Source organism: Lagenorhynchus albirostris, chromosome 16 (assembly GCF_949774975.1).
Source record: "Lagenorhynchus albirostris chromosome 16, mLagAlb1.1, whole genome shotgun sequence".
Taxonomy (NCBI): domain Eukaryota; kingdom Metazoa; phylum Chordata; class Mammalia; order Artiodactyla; family Delphinidae; genus Lagenorhynchus; species Lagenorhynchus albirostris.
In genome coordinates, this window is record NC_083110.1 from 10,701,014 (window position 1) to 10,715,144 (window position 14,131).

Genomic DNA, 14,131 nt, shown 5'->3' on the forward strand with positions numbered 1-14,131 from the left:
GAGGCCTAGCTTTTGGTCTATCTAGGCTTTCGGCATGCTTTCCTCACTAAGTTTAATCTAGCTTTTGATTTAAAGTGAGAGATGTGCGATTCTTCCTTTCACTTGAACACTTAAAGGCCATTGTAGAGTTATTAGTTTGCCTAATTTCAATACTGTTGTGTCTCAGGGAATACAGAGGCCCAAGGAGAGGGAAAGAGACTGGGGAACAGCTGGTTGGTGGAGCAGTCAAAACAGATACATTTAAGTTCACTGTCTTATATGGGTGTGGTTTGTGGTGCCCCAAAACAATTAAAATAGTAACATCAAAGATCACTGATCACAGATCACCATAACAAATATAATAATAATGAAAACGTTTGAAATATTGTGAAAATTACCAAAATATGACAACAGACAAGAAGTGAGCAAATGCTTTTGGAACAATGTGCCAAAAGACTCGATGCAGATTTACCACAAACCTTCAATTTGTAAGAAAAATACAGTATCTATGAAGTGCAGTAAAGCAAAGCACAATAAAACAAGGTACACCTGTATTATACATGACAATGAAAAATGGAAATGGCAAGCGTCTCTCAGTAAAGAAATGGAAAACTAAAATGTGGTATGGTCTCATAATAAAATATTATATGACATTAAAAATTATAAAGTATTAATCAATTTGGACCAATCTTAAGTACAATATTAAAAATTTTAAAACGGAGGTACAGTAACCTACATATCAAATGAGATAACTGACATAATTCTAAGAAGCATATAAAACAAAATATATATTCTTCCATGATACATACATTTCTGTCTACTTACACAAATAGAATGAGAAATTAATGTATATATATAAATGTATAAACATGTATATGAACAGTGAGTCAAGGATGAAAACCCAGCTGTGGTAGGCTGAATAATGGCCTAAGGATATTCATGTCCTAATCCTGGAACATGTGAATATTACTGTATACGGCAAGAGGGCCTTTGCAGATGTGATTAGCTAAGAATCCTGAAAAGAGAGCATCCTGGATTATCCAGGTGGATGCTAAGGATAATCAAAAGTGTCCTAATAAATAAGAAGGAGCCAGAAAGAGATGTGACTACAGAAGAGGAGAAGGCAATATAAAGAGTTGAGACTGATGTGATATGCCTTGAAAATGGAGGAAGGTGCCACAACAGCTGAAAAAAGCAAGGAAACAGATTCTCCCACCAGAGCCCAGAAGGTACAAGTCCTGTCATCACCTTGTAAGATTAATTTGGACTTCCCTCTAATTTTGTGTTGGTTTAAACCATTGAATCTGTGGCAATTTGTTACAGCTGTAACAGGAAACTAATATACAGGGATACATTAATTGCCAGGAGTCAAAGTCCTTAATTGTTCTGAAGGAGACATCACTAGAGGGGTAGAAGGAGGGCTGTATGAAGTTATAGGAGCTGCTAGTAGAGGCTGTGCAGAAGAGCAGGCAGTGGGGTCAAATGATGCAGAGAGGTCAAGTAACTCCAAAACTGCAACATATCATTGGTAACAGACTCTGACCAGGGAAAACAGCAGAGCACAGAACTCTCAGGGCCACATCCCTGCAAAGGAACACCTAAAAACCTGGCTAAAACTATCAGAATCAACTTTAGCAGAACTCTGAAAAATAGACAAAGGTTACAACAATCAAGAGAATGATTAATCAAGAAAAATGCAACTGAAACCTGGTAGGAGGGATCTTATGTTGTTTTAACTTACCCTTGCTCCATCTCACCCTCTCAGGCTGTATTAGCTTGCTACAGTTGCCATAACAAAGTATACAGACTGAGTGGCTTAAACAACATAAGTTTATTATCTCACAGATCTGGAGGCTAGAAGTCCAAGATTAAGATGTCAGCAGGGCTGGTTCCTTCTGAGGGCTGTGAGATAAGAATCTATTCAAAGCCTTTCTCCTTGGCTTTCAGATGTCTGTCTTCTCCCTGTAACTCTACAATGTCTTCCTGCTATATGTAGCTCTGTGTCCAAATTTCCCTTTTATAAGGACACTAGTATTGGATTAGGGCCCACTCTAATGACCTCACTTTAACCTGACTACCTCTGTAAAGACCCTTTCTCCCAGTAAGATCATATTCTGAGATATCAATGATTAGGACTTTAACATATAAATTTTCAGGAGACAGTTCAACCAGTAACATTTGGTCTTGAAGATGGACTCCAATATTCTTGGTGTAGATTCCTGGTGCCAGAGAGAGCAGAATGGAGTTGTTTCTCAACAATTGGGGTTGTTTGTTTTGAACTGTCTGGTGGAGACCTGAAAAGACTACAGCAGAATGCTCAGAACGTCTCACATCAGAGAAATGACTACATGAAGGGCATTTACTGAAAACATTTAAAGGCAAATGAACCACCTGCTGCCATTGGGGCAAAGGACGTCAGCTGGAGCAAACAAAAGATATGTCAAAAAAGTCTGTGAAGAAAAGCTGGGGAGTGAAATACTTTGGGGCTTTGAAAAGTTTCCATATAGTCCTGGAAATCTAGAAGACCCACACATATCTAGGATGAGGCACATGTTCAAAAAAGACCTGACAAAATCCTAAGCACTCAACTCTGGGTGACTATCAAGCTCTGTACAAATAAGAAGTGAGGGTGAGGGAAGAGTTTTAAACTGCCCAGTGTGGTGTTGAGGATATGCTCCAATACACACAAACCCTACAGTAAGGACTGGGGAGATTTTTAGTTTTGTTGACTCCAGGCACTTAAGGAAATCTCTGTTAAATCACTAGTTGAGCACTATGTAAATGGGACAGAGATTTCAGTAATGACATGCAACAAAGAAGACAGTCTTTACAAAAATAGTTTAGACATTCATGAAACAAACAAAAAACTATGCCTCACACAACAGTAACAACTCTGAGGGTTGGGGAGGAGATCTGATCTCTGAATTAACACATTATAATATTCAAAATGTCCAGTTTCACCAAAAAATTATAAGGCATTTAAATGAGAAAGTATAGCCCTTTCACAAGAAAAAAATTCACAGACACCTTCCCTGAGGAGGCCTAATCTTTGGATTTACTAGACAAAGATTATAAATCAATTGTCTTAAATAGGGTTAAAGAAGTAAAGGAACCATGGGGGGGAAATTAAAGGAAACCAGAAGAATGATGTTCCACCAAAGAGAATATCAACAAATAGAAATCCTGAAGTTGAAAAGTACAAAAATTGAAATAAAAACTTCAGTAGAGAGTTCAACAGCAGATGTGAACAGATGGAAAAAAGAATCAGCAAACTAGAAGATAGGTAAACTGAAATTATACAGTTTGAGAAAGAATAAAGAAAGATAAACAGAGCCTAAGAGACCTGTGGGACACCATCAAGCACACCAACATTTGCATATTGGGAGTACCAGAAGAAAAGTAAAAGACAGAAAAAATATTTGAAAAAATAAAAGCCGAAAACCTCCCAAAGTTGATGAAAGACATGAACCTACACATCCAAAAAGCTCAAGGAACTTCAAGTAAGATACGCACAAAGAGACCCACTAAAACACAGTATAATCAATTGTCAAAGATAAAGAGAATCTTGAAAGAAATAAGAGAGAAGTGACTCATCATGTACAGAAGATCCTGAAAAGGAATATCCAATTTCTCATCAGAACCATGGAGGAAAAGAGGCAGTGGCATGACATATTAAAGTGCTGAAAGAAAAACTTTCAATGAAGAATTCTATATTCAAAAATACTGTTCTTCCAAACAAGGAGAAATTAAGCCATTCTCAGATAAACAAAAGCCGAGGGAGTTTGTTGCTAATAGACTTGTCCTTCAAGAAAACCTAAAGAGTCCTTCAGGCTAAAATGAATGGAAGACACTAACTCAAAGCTAGTTAAAGAAACAAAGAACACCATTAAACTATAAAGGTAGGGACTTCCCTGGTGGTACAGTGGGTAAGACTCTGCGCTCCCAATGCAGGGGGCTCAGGTTTGATCCTTGGTTGGGGAACTAGATCCCACATACATGCTGCAACTAAGAGTCCACATGCCGCAACTAAGGAGCCTGCATGCCACAACTAAGAAGTCCACATGCCACCACTAAAGGTCCCGCATGCCCACATGCTGCAACTAAGACCAGGCACAGCCAAAATAAATAAATAAAATAAACAAACAAATAAATAATTTTAAAAACTATAAAGGTATATGTGAAAGCCAATATTATTATATTTTTGGTTAATAACTCCTTTTTTTCTCTAACTTAAAAGACAAAAGCATAAAACAATAATTACAAATTTATGGCACATGGATTAGATCCCTAGGGCTGCTATGACAAATTCCCACAAACTGGTGGTTTGTAATGAGAAATTTATCCTCTCATAGTTCTAGAGTCTAGACGTCGAAAAGCAAGGTGTTAGCAAGGCCATGCTCCCTCTGGGACTCTACACAGAAACTTTCCTTGCCTCCCCCTTATTTCCGATGGTGGCCAGCAATACTTGACATTCTCTGGATTGAAGCTGCATTACTCCAATCTCTGCTTCTGTCATCACATGGTGTTCTCCCTGTTTGTCTCTATCCTTCTGATACTATGATACAGTAAGGAATATAGATATATTTTGGTCTTTGTCTCTGACAGGAGGAAGGAAATAATGAAGATTAGAGGAGAGACAAATAAGTGGGGAAAAAAATAGAATGAACAAAACCAAAAGTGCTTCTCTAAAAAACAATCAACAAAACTGACAAACCTCTAGCTAGACTGACAAAGTAAAAAAGACTCAAAATATTAAAATCAGAAATGGAGACATTACTACCAACCTAACAGAAATAAAGAGGGTTATAAGACAATACTAAAAACAATTTACGTCAAAAAATTAGAAACTTAGATTAAATGAATAAATTCCTAGAAACACAAATAACCAACTGATTCAGGAAGAAACACAAAATGTGAATAGCAAGCAAAGAGATCAAATCAGTAATCAAAAACTTTTCAACAAAGAAAAGTCCAGAACCAGATGACTTCACTGTTGAATTTTAACAAACATTTAAAGAAGAATTAACACTAATCCTTCCCAAACTCTTCCAAAAAGAGGAAGAAAAATCCTGAAAAACGTTTTTCAGACCCCTGAAAAATGCAGGGGTTAGGGGTGATGACCTCAGTGTGGTTGAAAATCCGAGTATAACTTCAGAGCTATCCCTCCTTATCTGCGGTTCTGCACCTGCAGATTCAACCATCCATGGATTGTGTAGTAATCTAATATCTAGTATTGAAAAAACTCTGCATATAAGAGGACCCATGCAGTTTAAACCTGTGTAGTTCAAGGGTAAACTGTACTTCTTAATTAATTCAATGAGGCCAGCATTAATTACCCTAATATCTAAGTTAGATAAAGGCATCGCAATAAAATGAAATTACAGGCCAATATTCCTTATGAATATAAATGTAATATCCTCAACAAAATACTACAAAATTGAGTCCAAACAACATATTAAAAGGATCATGGGTAATTCCCTGGCGGTTCAGTGATTAGGACTCCACACTTCCACTGCTGGGGGCAAGGGTTCCATCCCTGGTCGGGAAACTAAGATCCCACAAGCTGCGTGGTGCATTATGAATGAATGAATGAATAAATAAACAAACAAATAAACAGATCATGAATCATGACGAAGTAGAATTTATACCAGGAATGCAAGAGCACTTTAACATGAGAAAATCAATTTAATATACCAAATGAAGATGAAAAATCCCCACATGATGCTCAAGTGAAGCAGAAAAAGCACTTGACTACATCCAAAACCTTTTCAGGATAAAATCACTCAATAAACTAGGAACAGAAGTGAACTTCCCAACCTGATAAAAAGCCTTTTACGAAAAACCCATAGCTAGTATTTAATGGTAAAAGATTGAAAGCTTTCCCACTAAAATGCGGAACAAGACAAGAATACCCACCTTGGTCACTTCTATTCAACACTGTAAAAGAAGTCCCAGCCAGAGAAACCAGGCAATAAAAAGAAATAAAGCCATCCAAATTAGAAACAGTGAAGTAAAACTATCTCTGTCATTAGATGACATGATCTTACACACAGAAAATCCTAAAATATCCATCAAAATATTATTAGAGCTAATAAATTCAATAAAATTGTAGAACACAAGATTAACACACAAAATATCAGTTTAATGAACAATCCAAAAGTAAATTAAGAAAACAACTGTACTTACAATACCATCAAAAAGAATAAAATACTTTGGAACAGAGTTAACCAAGGAGGTCCAAGACTTGTATACACTGAAAACTACAAGATTTTGCTGAAAAAAATTAAAGACCTAAATAATGGAAGGACACTCCTTGTTCATGGGATAAAACTTAATATAGTCAAGATAAGAATACTCCCCAGTGTTCCACAAATTCGATGAAAAATCCAACAGCCTTTTTTGCAGAAATGGACATGATCTTTATATTCACGTGGAATTGCAAGGAACCTCAAATAGCCAAAACAACCTTGACAAAGAAGAACAAATCAGAGGACTCACGTGTTCTGACTTCAAAACTTGCCACAAAGCTAGAGAATCAAAACAGTATGGAACTGGCATAAGGGTACACATATAGATCAAGTGAACAGAACTGAAAATCTGGGAAAAAACCTACACATCTCTGGTGAACTATTTCTCATCAAGAGTACCAAGACCACTCAACGTGAAAAAAACAGTCTCTTCAACAAACGGTGTTGGGACAACTGGATATCCACATACAAATATATGAAACTGGACCCCTTCCTCATGTTATATATGCAAAAATTAACTCAAAATAGATCAAAGACCTAAATGTAAGAGCTAAAACTGTAACACTCTTAGGAGAAAACACAGTAAATCTTCATGATCTTGGTTTGGCAATGAGTTCTTAGATACGACATCAAAAGCACATACAACAGAAGAAAAATAGATAAACCAAACTTCATCACAATTAAAACCCTTGGGCTTTCCTGGTGGTGCAGTGGTTAAGAATCCTCCTGCTAATACATGGGACACGGGTTTGAACCCTGGTCTGGGAAGATCCCACATGCCATGGAGCAACTAAGCCCGTGAGCCACAACTACTGAGCCTGCGTTCTAGATCCGAGCCGCAACTACTGAGCCTGCGAGCCACAAATACTGAAGCCTGTGTGCCTAGAGCCTGTGCTCCACAACGAGAAGCCACTGCAGTGAGAAGCCCACACACCGCAACGAAGAGTAGCCCCCGCTCGCTGCAACTAGAGAAAGCCCGCACGCAGCAACAAAGACCCAACACAGCCAAATATAAAATAAATAAAATAAATTTATAAAAAAAAAGAATCAAGCACCAGTAAACTAATTTATTAAAAAAAAATTAAAACCCTTTTTGATTCAAAGTATATACTATCAAAAGAATGAAAAGACAACTCAAAGAATGGGAGGAAATATTTGAAAATCATATAACTGATAGAAGCCTAGTACTCGAAATACTCTTATAATAAACAACCCAATTTAAAAATGGACAAAGGACACGAATAAATATGTCTGCAAAGTAGTTATAGAAATGTCCAAGAAGCACACAAAATGGTGCTCATTTGTCATTAGGGAAAAGCAAATCAAAACCACAATGAGATACGACTTCGCACACACAAGTGTTGCTGAGGATGAGGAAAAGCTGGAACTCTCATATATTGCTGGTGAAAATGTAAAATTGTGCAGCCACTGTGAAAAAGTTTGGTGGTTCCTCATTAAGTTAAAAATAATTAACATAGGACCCAGCATTTCCACTTCTAGGTATATACCCATAATTGAAAACAGGTTTTCTTTTTTTTAATGAAATACAATTATTTAATGAGACTATTCAAGACTGGAAAAGATGCAGTGATACAGGCAGAAAACAGGTTTTCAAACAAAAATGTGCACAAATGTTGACGGTGGCCCTATTCACAATAGCTGTAAGGTGGAAACAACAAAGATGTCCATCAATTGATACCTGCATAAACAAAATGTGGTACCTCCATACAGTGGAATATTGAGTCATGAAAAGATATGAAATCTTGGTAAAAGGGTACAAACTTTCAGCTATAAAATGAAAAAGGTCTGAGGATCTAATGTATAACATGGTGACTACACTGATAACATTGTATTGATTGTATAATTGAAATCTGTGGAGAACTTAAATGTCTCACAAAAAAAGAGAAAAATATGTGAGGTGGTGGATGTGTTAATTTACTAGATGGGAGGAATCCTTTCATAACATATATGTATATCAAATTGTCATGATATGTACTTTAAATATCTTACAATTTTGTCAATTATACCATAATAAAGCTGGGGGGTGGGGAAGGAATGAAATCTGATACATGCTGCAATATGGATGAAATTCGAAAACATACTAAATGAAAGACACAAAAAACACATACTGTATAATTACATTTATGTAAAGTATCTACAAGAGGCAAGTTCTTAGAGTCAGAAAGTAAATTAGTAGTTGCCAGGGACTGGGGTAAAAGGGGAATAGAGAATGACTTTAAACGGTATTAGGTTTTATTTTGGGATGATGGAAATGTTCTGGAACTAGATAGTGATGATGGTTGCACAATACTGTGAATGTATTAAACGCCACTGAAATGTACACTTTAAAATGGTTAATTGTTTACGTGTACTTAAACAATATATATTATTGGTGACTTTCACTGACCAAATTCCAGCAAATGATGCGGCAGAATCCATTCTGCATGAAGCAGATTGAAATTTGATTAGGTGCAGAAACACCTGCCAGAAAATCTTCTCTTAACTGAACACTCTACATACTGCGCAAGACAAAGAATTTTAGAAATTTATTTTAAGGACATGCAGTCAATTTATTCTGTAGAGGTTCTAGTTTTATGCAGGGGTGGGCCCCCCCAAAAAACCCAAGACCATCAGAGAGCTGTCTACATGAGCATCAGTAATATGGCCTCCTGAAAAATCTGATTAACTGGGTTTTGCTTGGTACCATCTTTTGCATCCACTGAAGAATAATTACAGGCATTTATTTCATGGTTGCCACCAAAAGGTTGTTCATCATTTACAGGAAAAGAAACAAAAGGTTTTTTTTTTCTTCTTTCAGCTTTCAATGTCAGAAAATCTTTTGGCTCCAAAAGGAATCAGGCAGCTTTATTCACATGATCAATAAAAGCCATGTAACATAGTCTTTTTTTTGGCCATGACTACCAGATGGTCAGAAATATTTGCAGCTCTAATGAGAACCTACTCTATAGCTCAGGGAACTCTACTCAACGCTCTGTGGTGACCTAAATGGGAAGGAAATCCAAAAAATAAGAAGGGATATAGGTATACATATAGCTGATTCACTTTGCTGTACTGTAGAAATGAACACAACATCATAAAGCAACTATACTCCAATAAAAATTAATTTTTAAATAAATAAATATTTGCAGCTTAATTTTGGTAACCACATAATTTCTTATGATCTGTGTGTATGTGTCTCCTTGCCAGTTCTGCTCTAGTGACCTGCTATTCCAATGTTACTGGCCTGTAGACCTCAATATCACCATCACCTGCAATCTCAGGCCCCATTCCATGTTTTGCAAACTTTCCAGGTGATTTTAATGCACATTAAAGTTTGAGAACCATTATGCTATGCTGTTTCCCTCAGTTTCATTTTACCTATTTCTACTTTTCCATTTCAAGTACAGAAGTCATTAACCTCATAAAATACATTGTTAAACAGTGTAGAAAGACTTTAACAACTCACATAAGATTTCTTCATATTTTGCTGGTCTTGGAAAAATGTTGAAATTTCTGAAGGTATAGCTGGGACAGAAAGAGAGGAATAAAGTCATTAGAGATATAGACTGCCTGCAACTCCTGGATTTGCCTATTTAAATGGCTACAAAAATAGCCTGGGTAAAATGCTTCTATGTGGGAGAATATCCTTTTCATCCTGCAGAAGGGGCAGGAAGAGACATACGAAACAAAGTACTCACATGTCTATGTGTGACTGTGATATGGTCATGCAGAGCTTGGGTATGCAATTTTTCACTGGGTGAATGTAATTATTTTCTACTTTTTTAAAACAATATATGTACCCCTTTATTTCAAAGAAATTTAAAAATTACAAGGAAATTGGTCAAATAACAATACCCTAAATGAAGGAACACTAAGCTTTCATTAAGATATACAGCAAATGTTGTAATGTACACATATATTTTCTTATTTACTGCTTGAGGTAGAGAATTCACCCAAAGCTACGGAAAAAGGGAAGGAGGCACTTCAAGGCTACTTTTTAAGTGTTTTTCTAAAGTATGTGTATAGATAAACAACAAGGACCTACTGTATAGCACAGGGAACTATAAAATATAGTTATATATATAAAGCTATTCAGTATCTTGTAATAATCTATAATGGAAAAGAATCTGAAAAAGAATATATATATGTGTAACTGAATCACTTTGCTGTACACCTGAAACACTGTAAATCAATGATACTTCAATTTTAACAATCAACTAATTAAAAAAATTTTTTAATATGGATAAAAGTAAAAAAAAATACAAAAAAGTATATATAGATCCTCAAAAGACTGCCTTTTAAGAAACATTTTACCAATGATGATGCAGCAGCAACCGGCCTGGGTATCAGGAGACTCAACATCTACTCTTGGCTCTGCCACTAACACAAAGCCAGGGAAATTCATTTACACCCTCAGGACCAATTTTTCCCAACTTTTAACAAGACAAATAGAAAGTTCTTCTTATACTGTTTTGTATAAGAAAATCATCAGCGTATTTTTAGATGCCAGATTCACTGTGCTAAGAGCTCAGAATCTGGGATGAGTGAGTGAAAAATAGAGAGTGCGGGTTTAACTGGGATTGCTAAAACAGAATTCATTCCAATATAGCTGTAAAGCTCCTTTCCTGACACCATGTCCTCAGAAGCTCTCCAATGAACTTATATTTCCTGAGTAGCCTAACCCTCCTTCATTCCTCACAGCCCAGTTACCCTGCCTTCTGAAAACTGGTCCAGACTTTCCTCCATCAGGCAGCCTGTGACGACTTCTGAATGTGGCAACATCCAAATCTCACTCATTCTGAGCAGGCGGTGCAAACCTGGGATCTGCTCCCTTCTAGGAACTACTGCCTCTGCTAAGACACTTGCTCAAATGGTGGAGTGGTTCTCTCCCACGTCAGATTCTGTTCCTAGAGACTCCTCCTTACTTCACAAGAGGTACTTTATTCCAAGGTAGATGAGAAATGCACCTAAGGAACAAATTCATTTTCATTGGAACCTTCACCCAGGCCCGCAGTTCAACTCTTAGTATCCATTATTCCATAGAATCTCAGGTCGGACCTTCAATAAACTCAAACCAAGGCTGCTCAGAACACAAAACTAGACTGTTACAGAACTAACTCAGAAACAATTATGCTGTCTGTCCCCAGGACTCCGAAGACATCTAGAAATCCCAGAAACAGAGCTGTTACATGGTAATACTCAACCGTTCAAATTATTTCTTCACACGTCAAATTATTTTTGCTAAGTTCTGGGGAGGATGCAGTGCTGGCTTTTATAACCAAGACAGTAAATGCGAAAGACCATGACATTCGGAGAAAATCTGAGAATGTCTTCTAGTTTGTTATCTGATAGTTTTGTGGCTTTGTCTATATAACTGTCCTCTCAGCCTCAGTGTTCTAATCTGCTACAGTGGGGAGAGTTATACTGACCTAAGTGACAGGTTGTGAGCCATAAAGTAACGAGTAAGAAGAATTATTTCTATGAACCACGGTAGCTAACATTTACTGCCAGGCACTGTGCTATATGGTATTTAATCCTCTGAACAACCCCACGAGGCACATGTTATTAATATCTTGAGTTTCACAGACGAGAAAATGAAGTCTCACGTAGGTAACTTTCCCAGATAATTCCTTTATACCTAGTTCTGCCCTGCACCCAAGCTCCCCTCAAACCCGCCCCCCACTCGCGGGCAGGGCGCACCCATCACGCATGTGCACATGCCCCACTCCCGTGGCCGCAGAGACCAGGCGGCCTGCGTCGCGGAATTTGCAGCCTCACCGAGGTCTGGCGTCCCCACGCCCGACGCCGACGACTTCTCCAGAAAGAAACTCCGCCAAGGCCGCCACCACCTGCCCTCTCAGGTTCTTACGCCGCGGGTCCTGCTCCTCCCCACCTTCGGGCACCGCAGTCCCCCCCGCCTACTCCCTGGAGCCGCGCAGGGCCGCACCCTCCCTCCCCCCGGCCCTCGTCCAACCCTTCTGCCTCGCCCGCCACTCCCACTAGGGCCGCACCAGCTCCCTGAGCGGCGCGCAGACCCGGACGCTCCGTGACCGTCTGCCACAACCGTCCCGAGGCTTTCTGGAGGCAGAGCCTCCAGGCTATTAGACATGCGCAGAAGGAGACGCAAAAAAAGAGACCGGTTCCCGTGACCATGCGCGGTGAGCTCACGAACTGCCAGACTCCATTTCCCAGAAGCCTGTTCGCCCAGTACCTTGAAAGAATTTCGGTAACATTTTTGTTCCTTAGCAATTCAGAGATTGTGGGCTAGGGTTATCTACTGTATGCAGCCCTGAGTTCTTTTAGTACCTCACAAAAACAGTCTCACAGCCAGTGTGCCTTTTAAACACCAGGCTACCCAAGGAAGCAAAGTTGTAAATCAATGTGAATTATGAATATGAACAGGAAAGTTACTTTAAATACTAAGAAATTAAATGAATTAAATACTAGGAAATACTAGCAATAAGATGATACTGTTTAAAAGTAAACGGTATATGGTAGCATTTCTCTCAGCAGTGAAAAAGATAGCAAGATGGCGCGTTGGACGTGAAAAATAAATCCAGGCTTCGGGTTAAGAGAAGCCTCTAAAAAAGACTACTGCAATAGAAATAATGCCCTGACTTAAGGATCGGAAAGCGTCTCAAAATTAAATAGAAAAAGGCTTTTCTTTTCTAGGGAGGAATAAGAAGGATTAGCGGGAACTCGAGAGGAAATTGAGTGAGTGGAGGAGGTGAACAAACAGCGTGATGGGGTAGTCTGACTGGAAATTTGTCTGACTCTGTTAAGCCCTTTTTGGAATGAGCTGTTAAGGGATGGGAGGATATATTCTGTATTTCTGTGCTTGGTCACACTGGGGGACAGCCAAAGTTTGGGGCTTGTGAGGGCGAGAGAAGCCTGATTAAAGTTTGGTCCAAGCTAAGTCAGTGTAGACCTACCCTACAAGAAATTCTAAACTCTGTTAGCCTGAAAAGGAAGGATACTCAACACTAGACAGTAACTTAAAGCCGTATTAACAAATAAAGAATACCAGTAAAGATAACTACATAGGCAAATATAAAAAGAAGTACTGTTGTGTTTCTTTGTTAGTAACTCCTCCTTTTTTTTTTTTTTTTTTTTATGAGTGGGATTATGTTCCCATCTCACTGGTTGTTTGGCCTGAGGCTTCCAACACTGGAGATTGTAGGCTGTTGGGTAGAGCTGGGTCTTGGTGCTGAGATGAGGACCTCCGTGACACCTCACTCTGATGAATATTCCCTGGGGTCTGAGGTTCTCTGTTGTTAGTCCAGTGGTTCGGACTTGGAGCTCCCAACGCAGGAGCTTCAGCCTGACCTGGCTCGTGAACCAAGATCCTGCAGGCTGCATGGGGTGGCAAAAAAAGAATGGGCTCAACAACATGGACTTCCCTTTACCAAGGCTGACTTGGCTAATGCTACTGCTAAGTGTCTAATCTGTCATCAACAACAGACATCAACACTAACTCCTGATGTGGCACCATTATCTGGGAGGACCAGCAAGCTACCTCCTGGCAGGTTGATTATATTTGACCTCTTCCATTATGGAGGGGGCAGAGATTCATTCTTACTGGAATAGATACACATTCTGGATATGGATTTGCCTTCCCTACGTGTAATGCTTCTGTCAGCACCACCCCTTGTGGTCTCAAAGAATGTCTTATCAACCTCATAGTATTCCTCATAGCATTGTATCTGGTCAAGAAACTCATTTCACAGCAAAGGCTCATGCCCATGGAATTAACTGGTCTTACAACATACTCTATTACCCAGAAGGAGCTGGCCTAACTTGAAAGGTGGAATGGCTTACTAAAGACTCAATTATGTTGCCAATTGGAAGACAATATCCTGAGAGGATAGATAATGTCTTCAGGAATGTAGTATATTCTTTTAAGT

At 38.6% G+C, this 14,131-nt stretch overlaps 1 protein-coding gene across 1 annotated transcript in view; it reads right to left on the bottom strand.

The window, feature by feature from the left end:
- The window catches only part of LOC132507495 (zinc finger protein 33B-like), a 79,328-nt gene extending 67,102 nt beyond the window's left edge, over positions 1-12,226 (bottom strand). Inside the window, 2 exon segments of the mRNA XM_060126917.1 lie at positions 9,694-9,752; positions 12,006-12,226. Of these exon segments, the coding sequence (XP_059982900.1) occupies positions 9,694-9,708 (15 nt within the window). The 5' untranslated portion in view covers positions 9,709-9,752; positions 12,006-12,226.
- Positions 12,227-14,131: the final 1,905 nt, after the last annotated feature.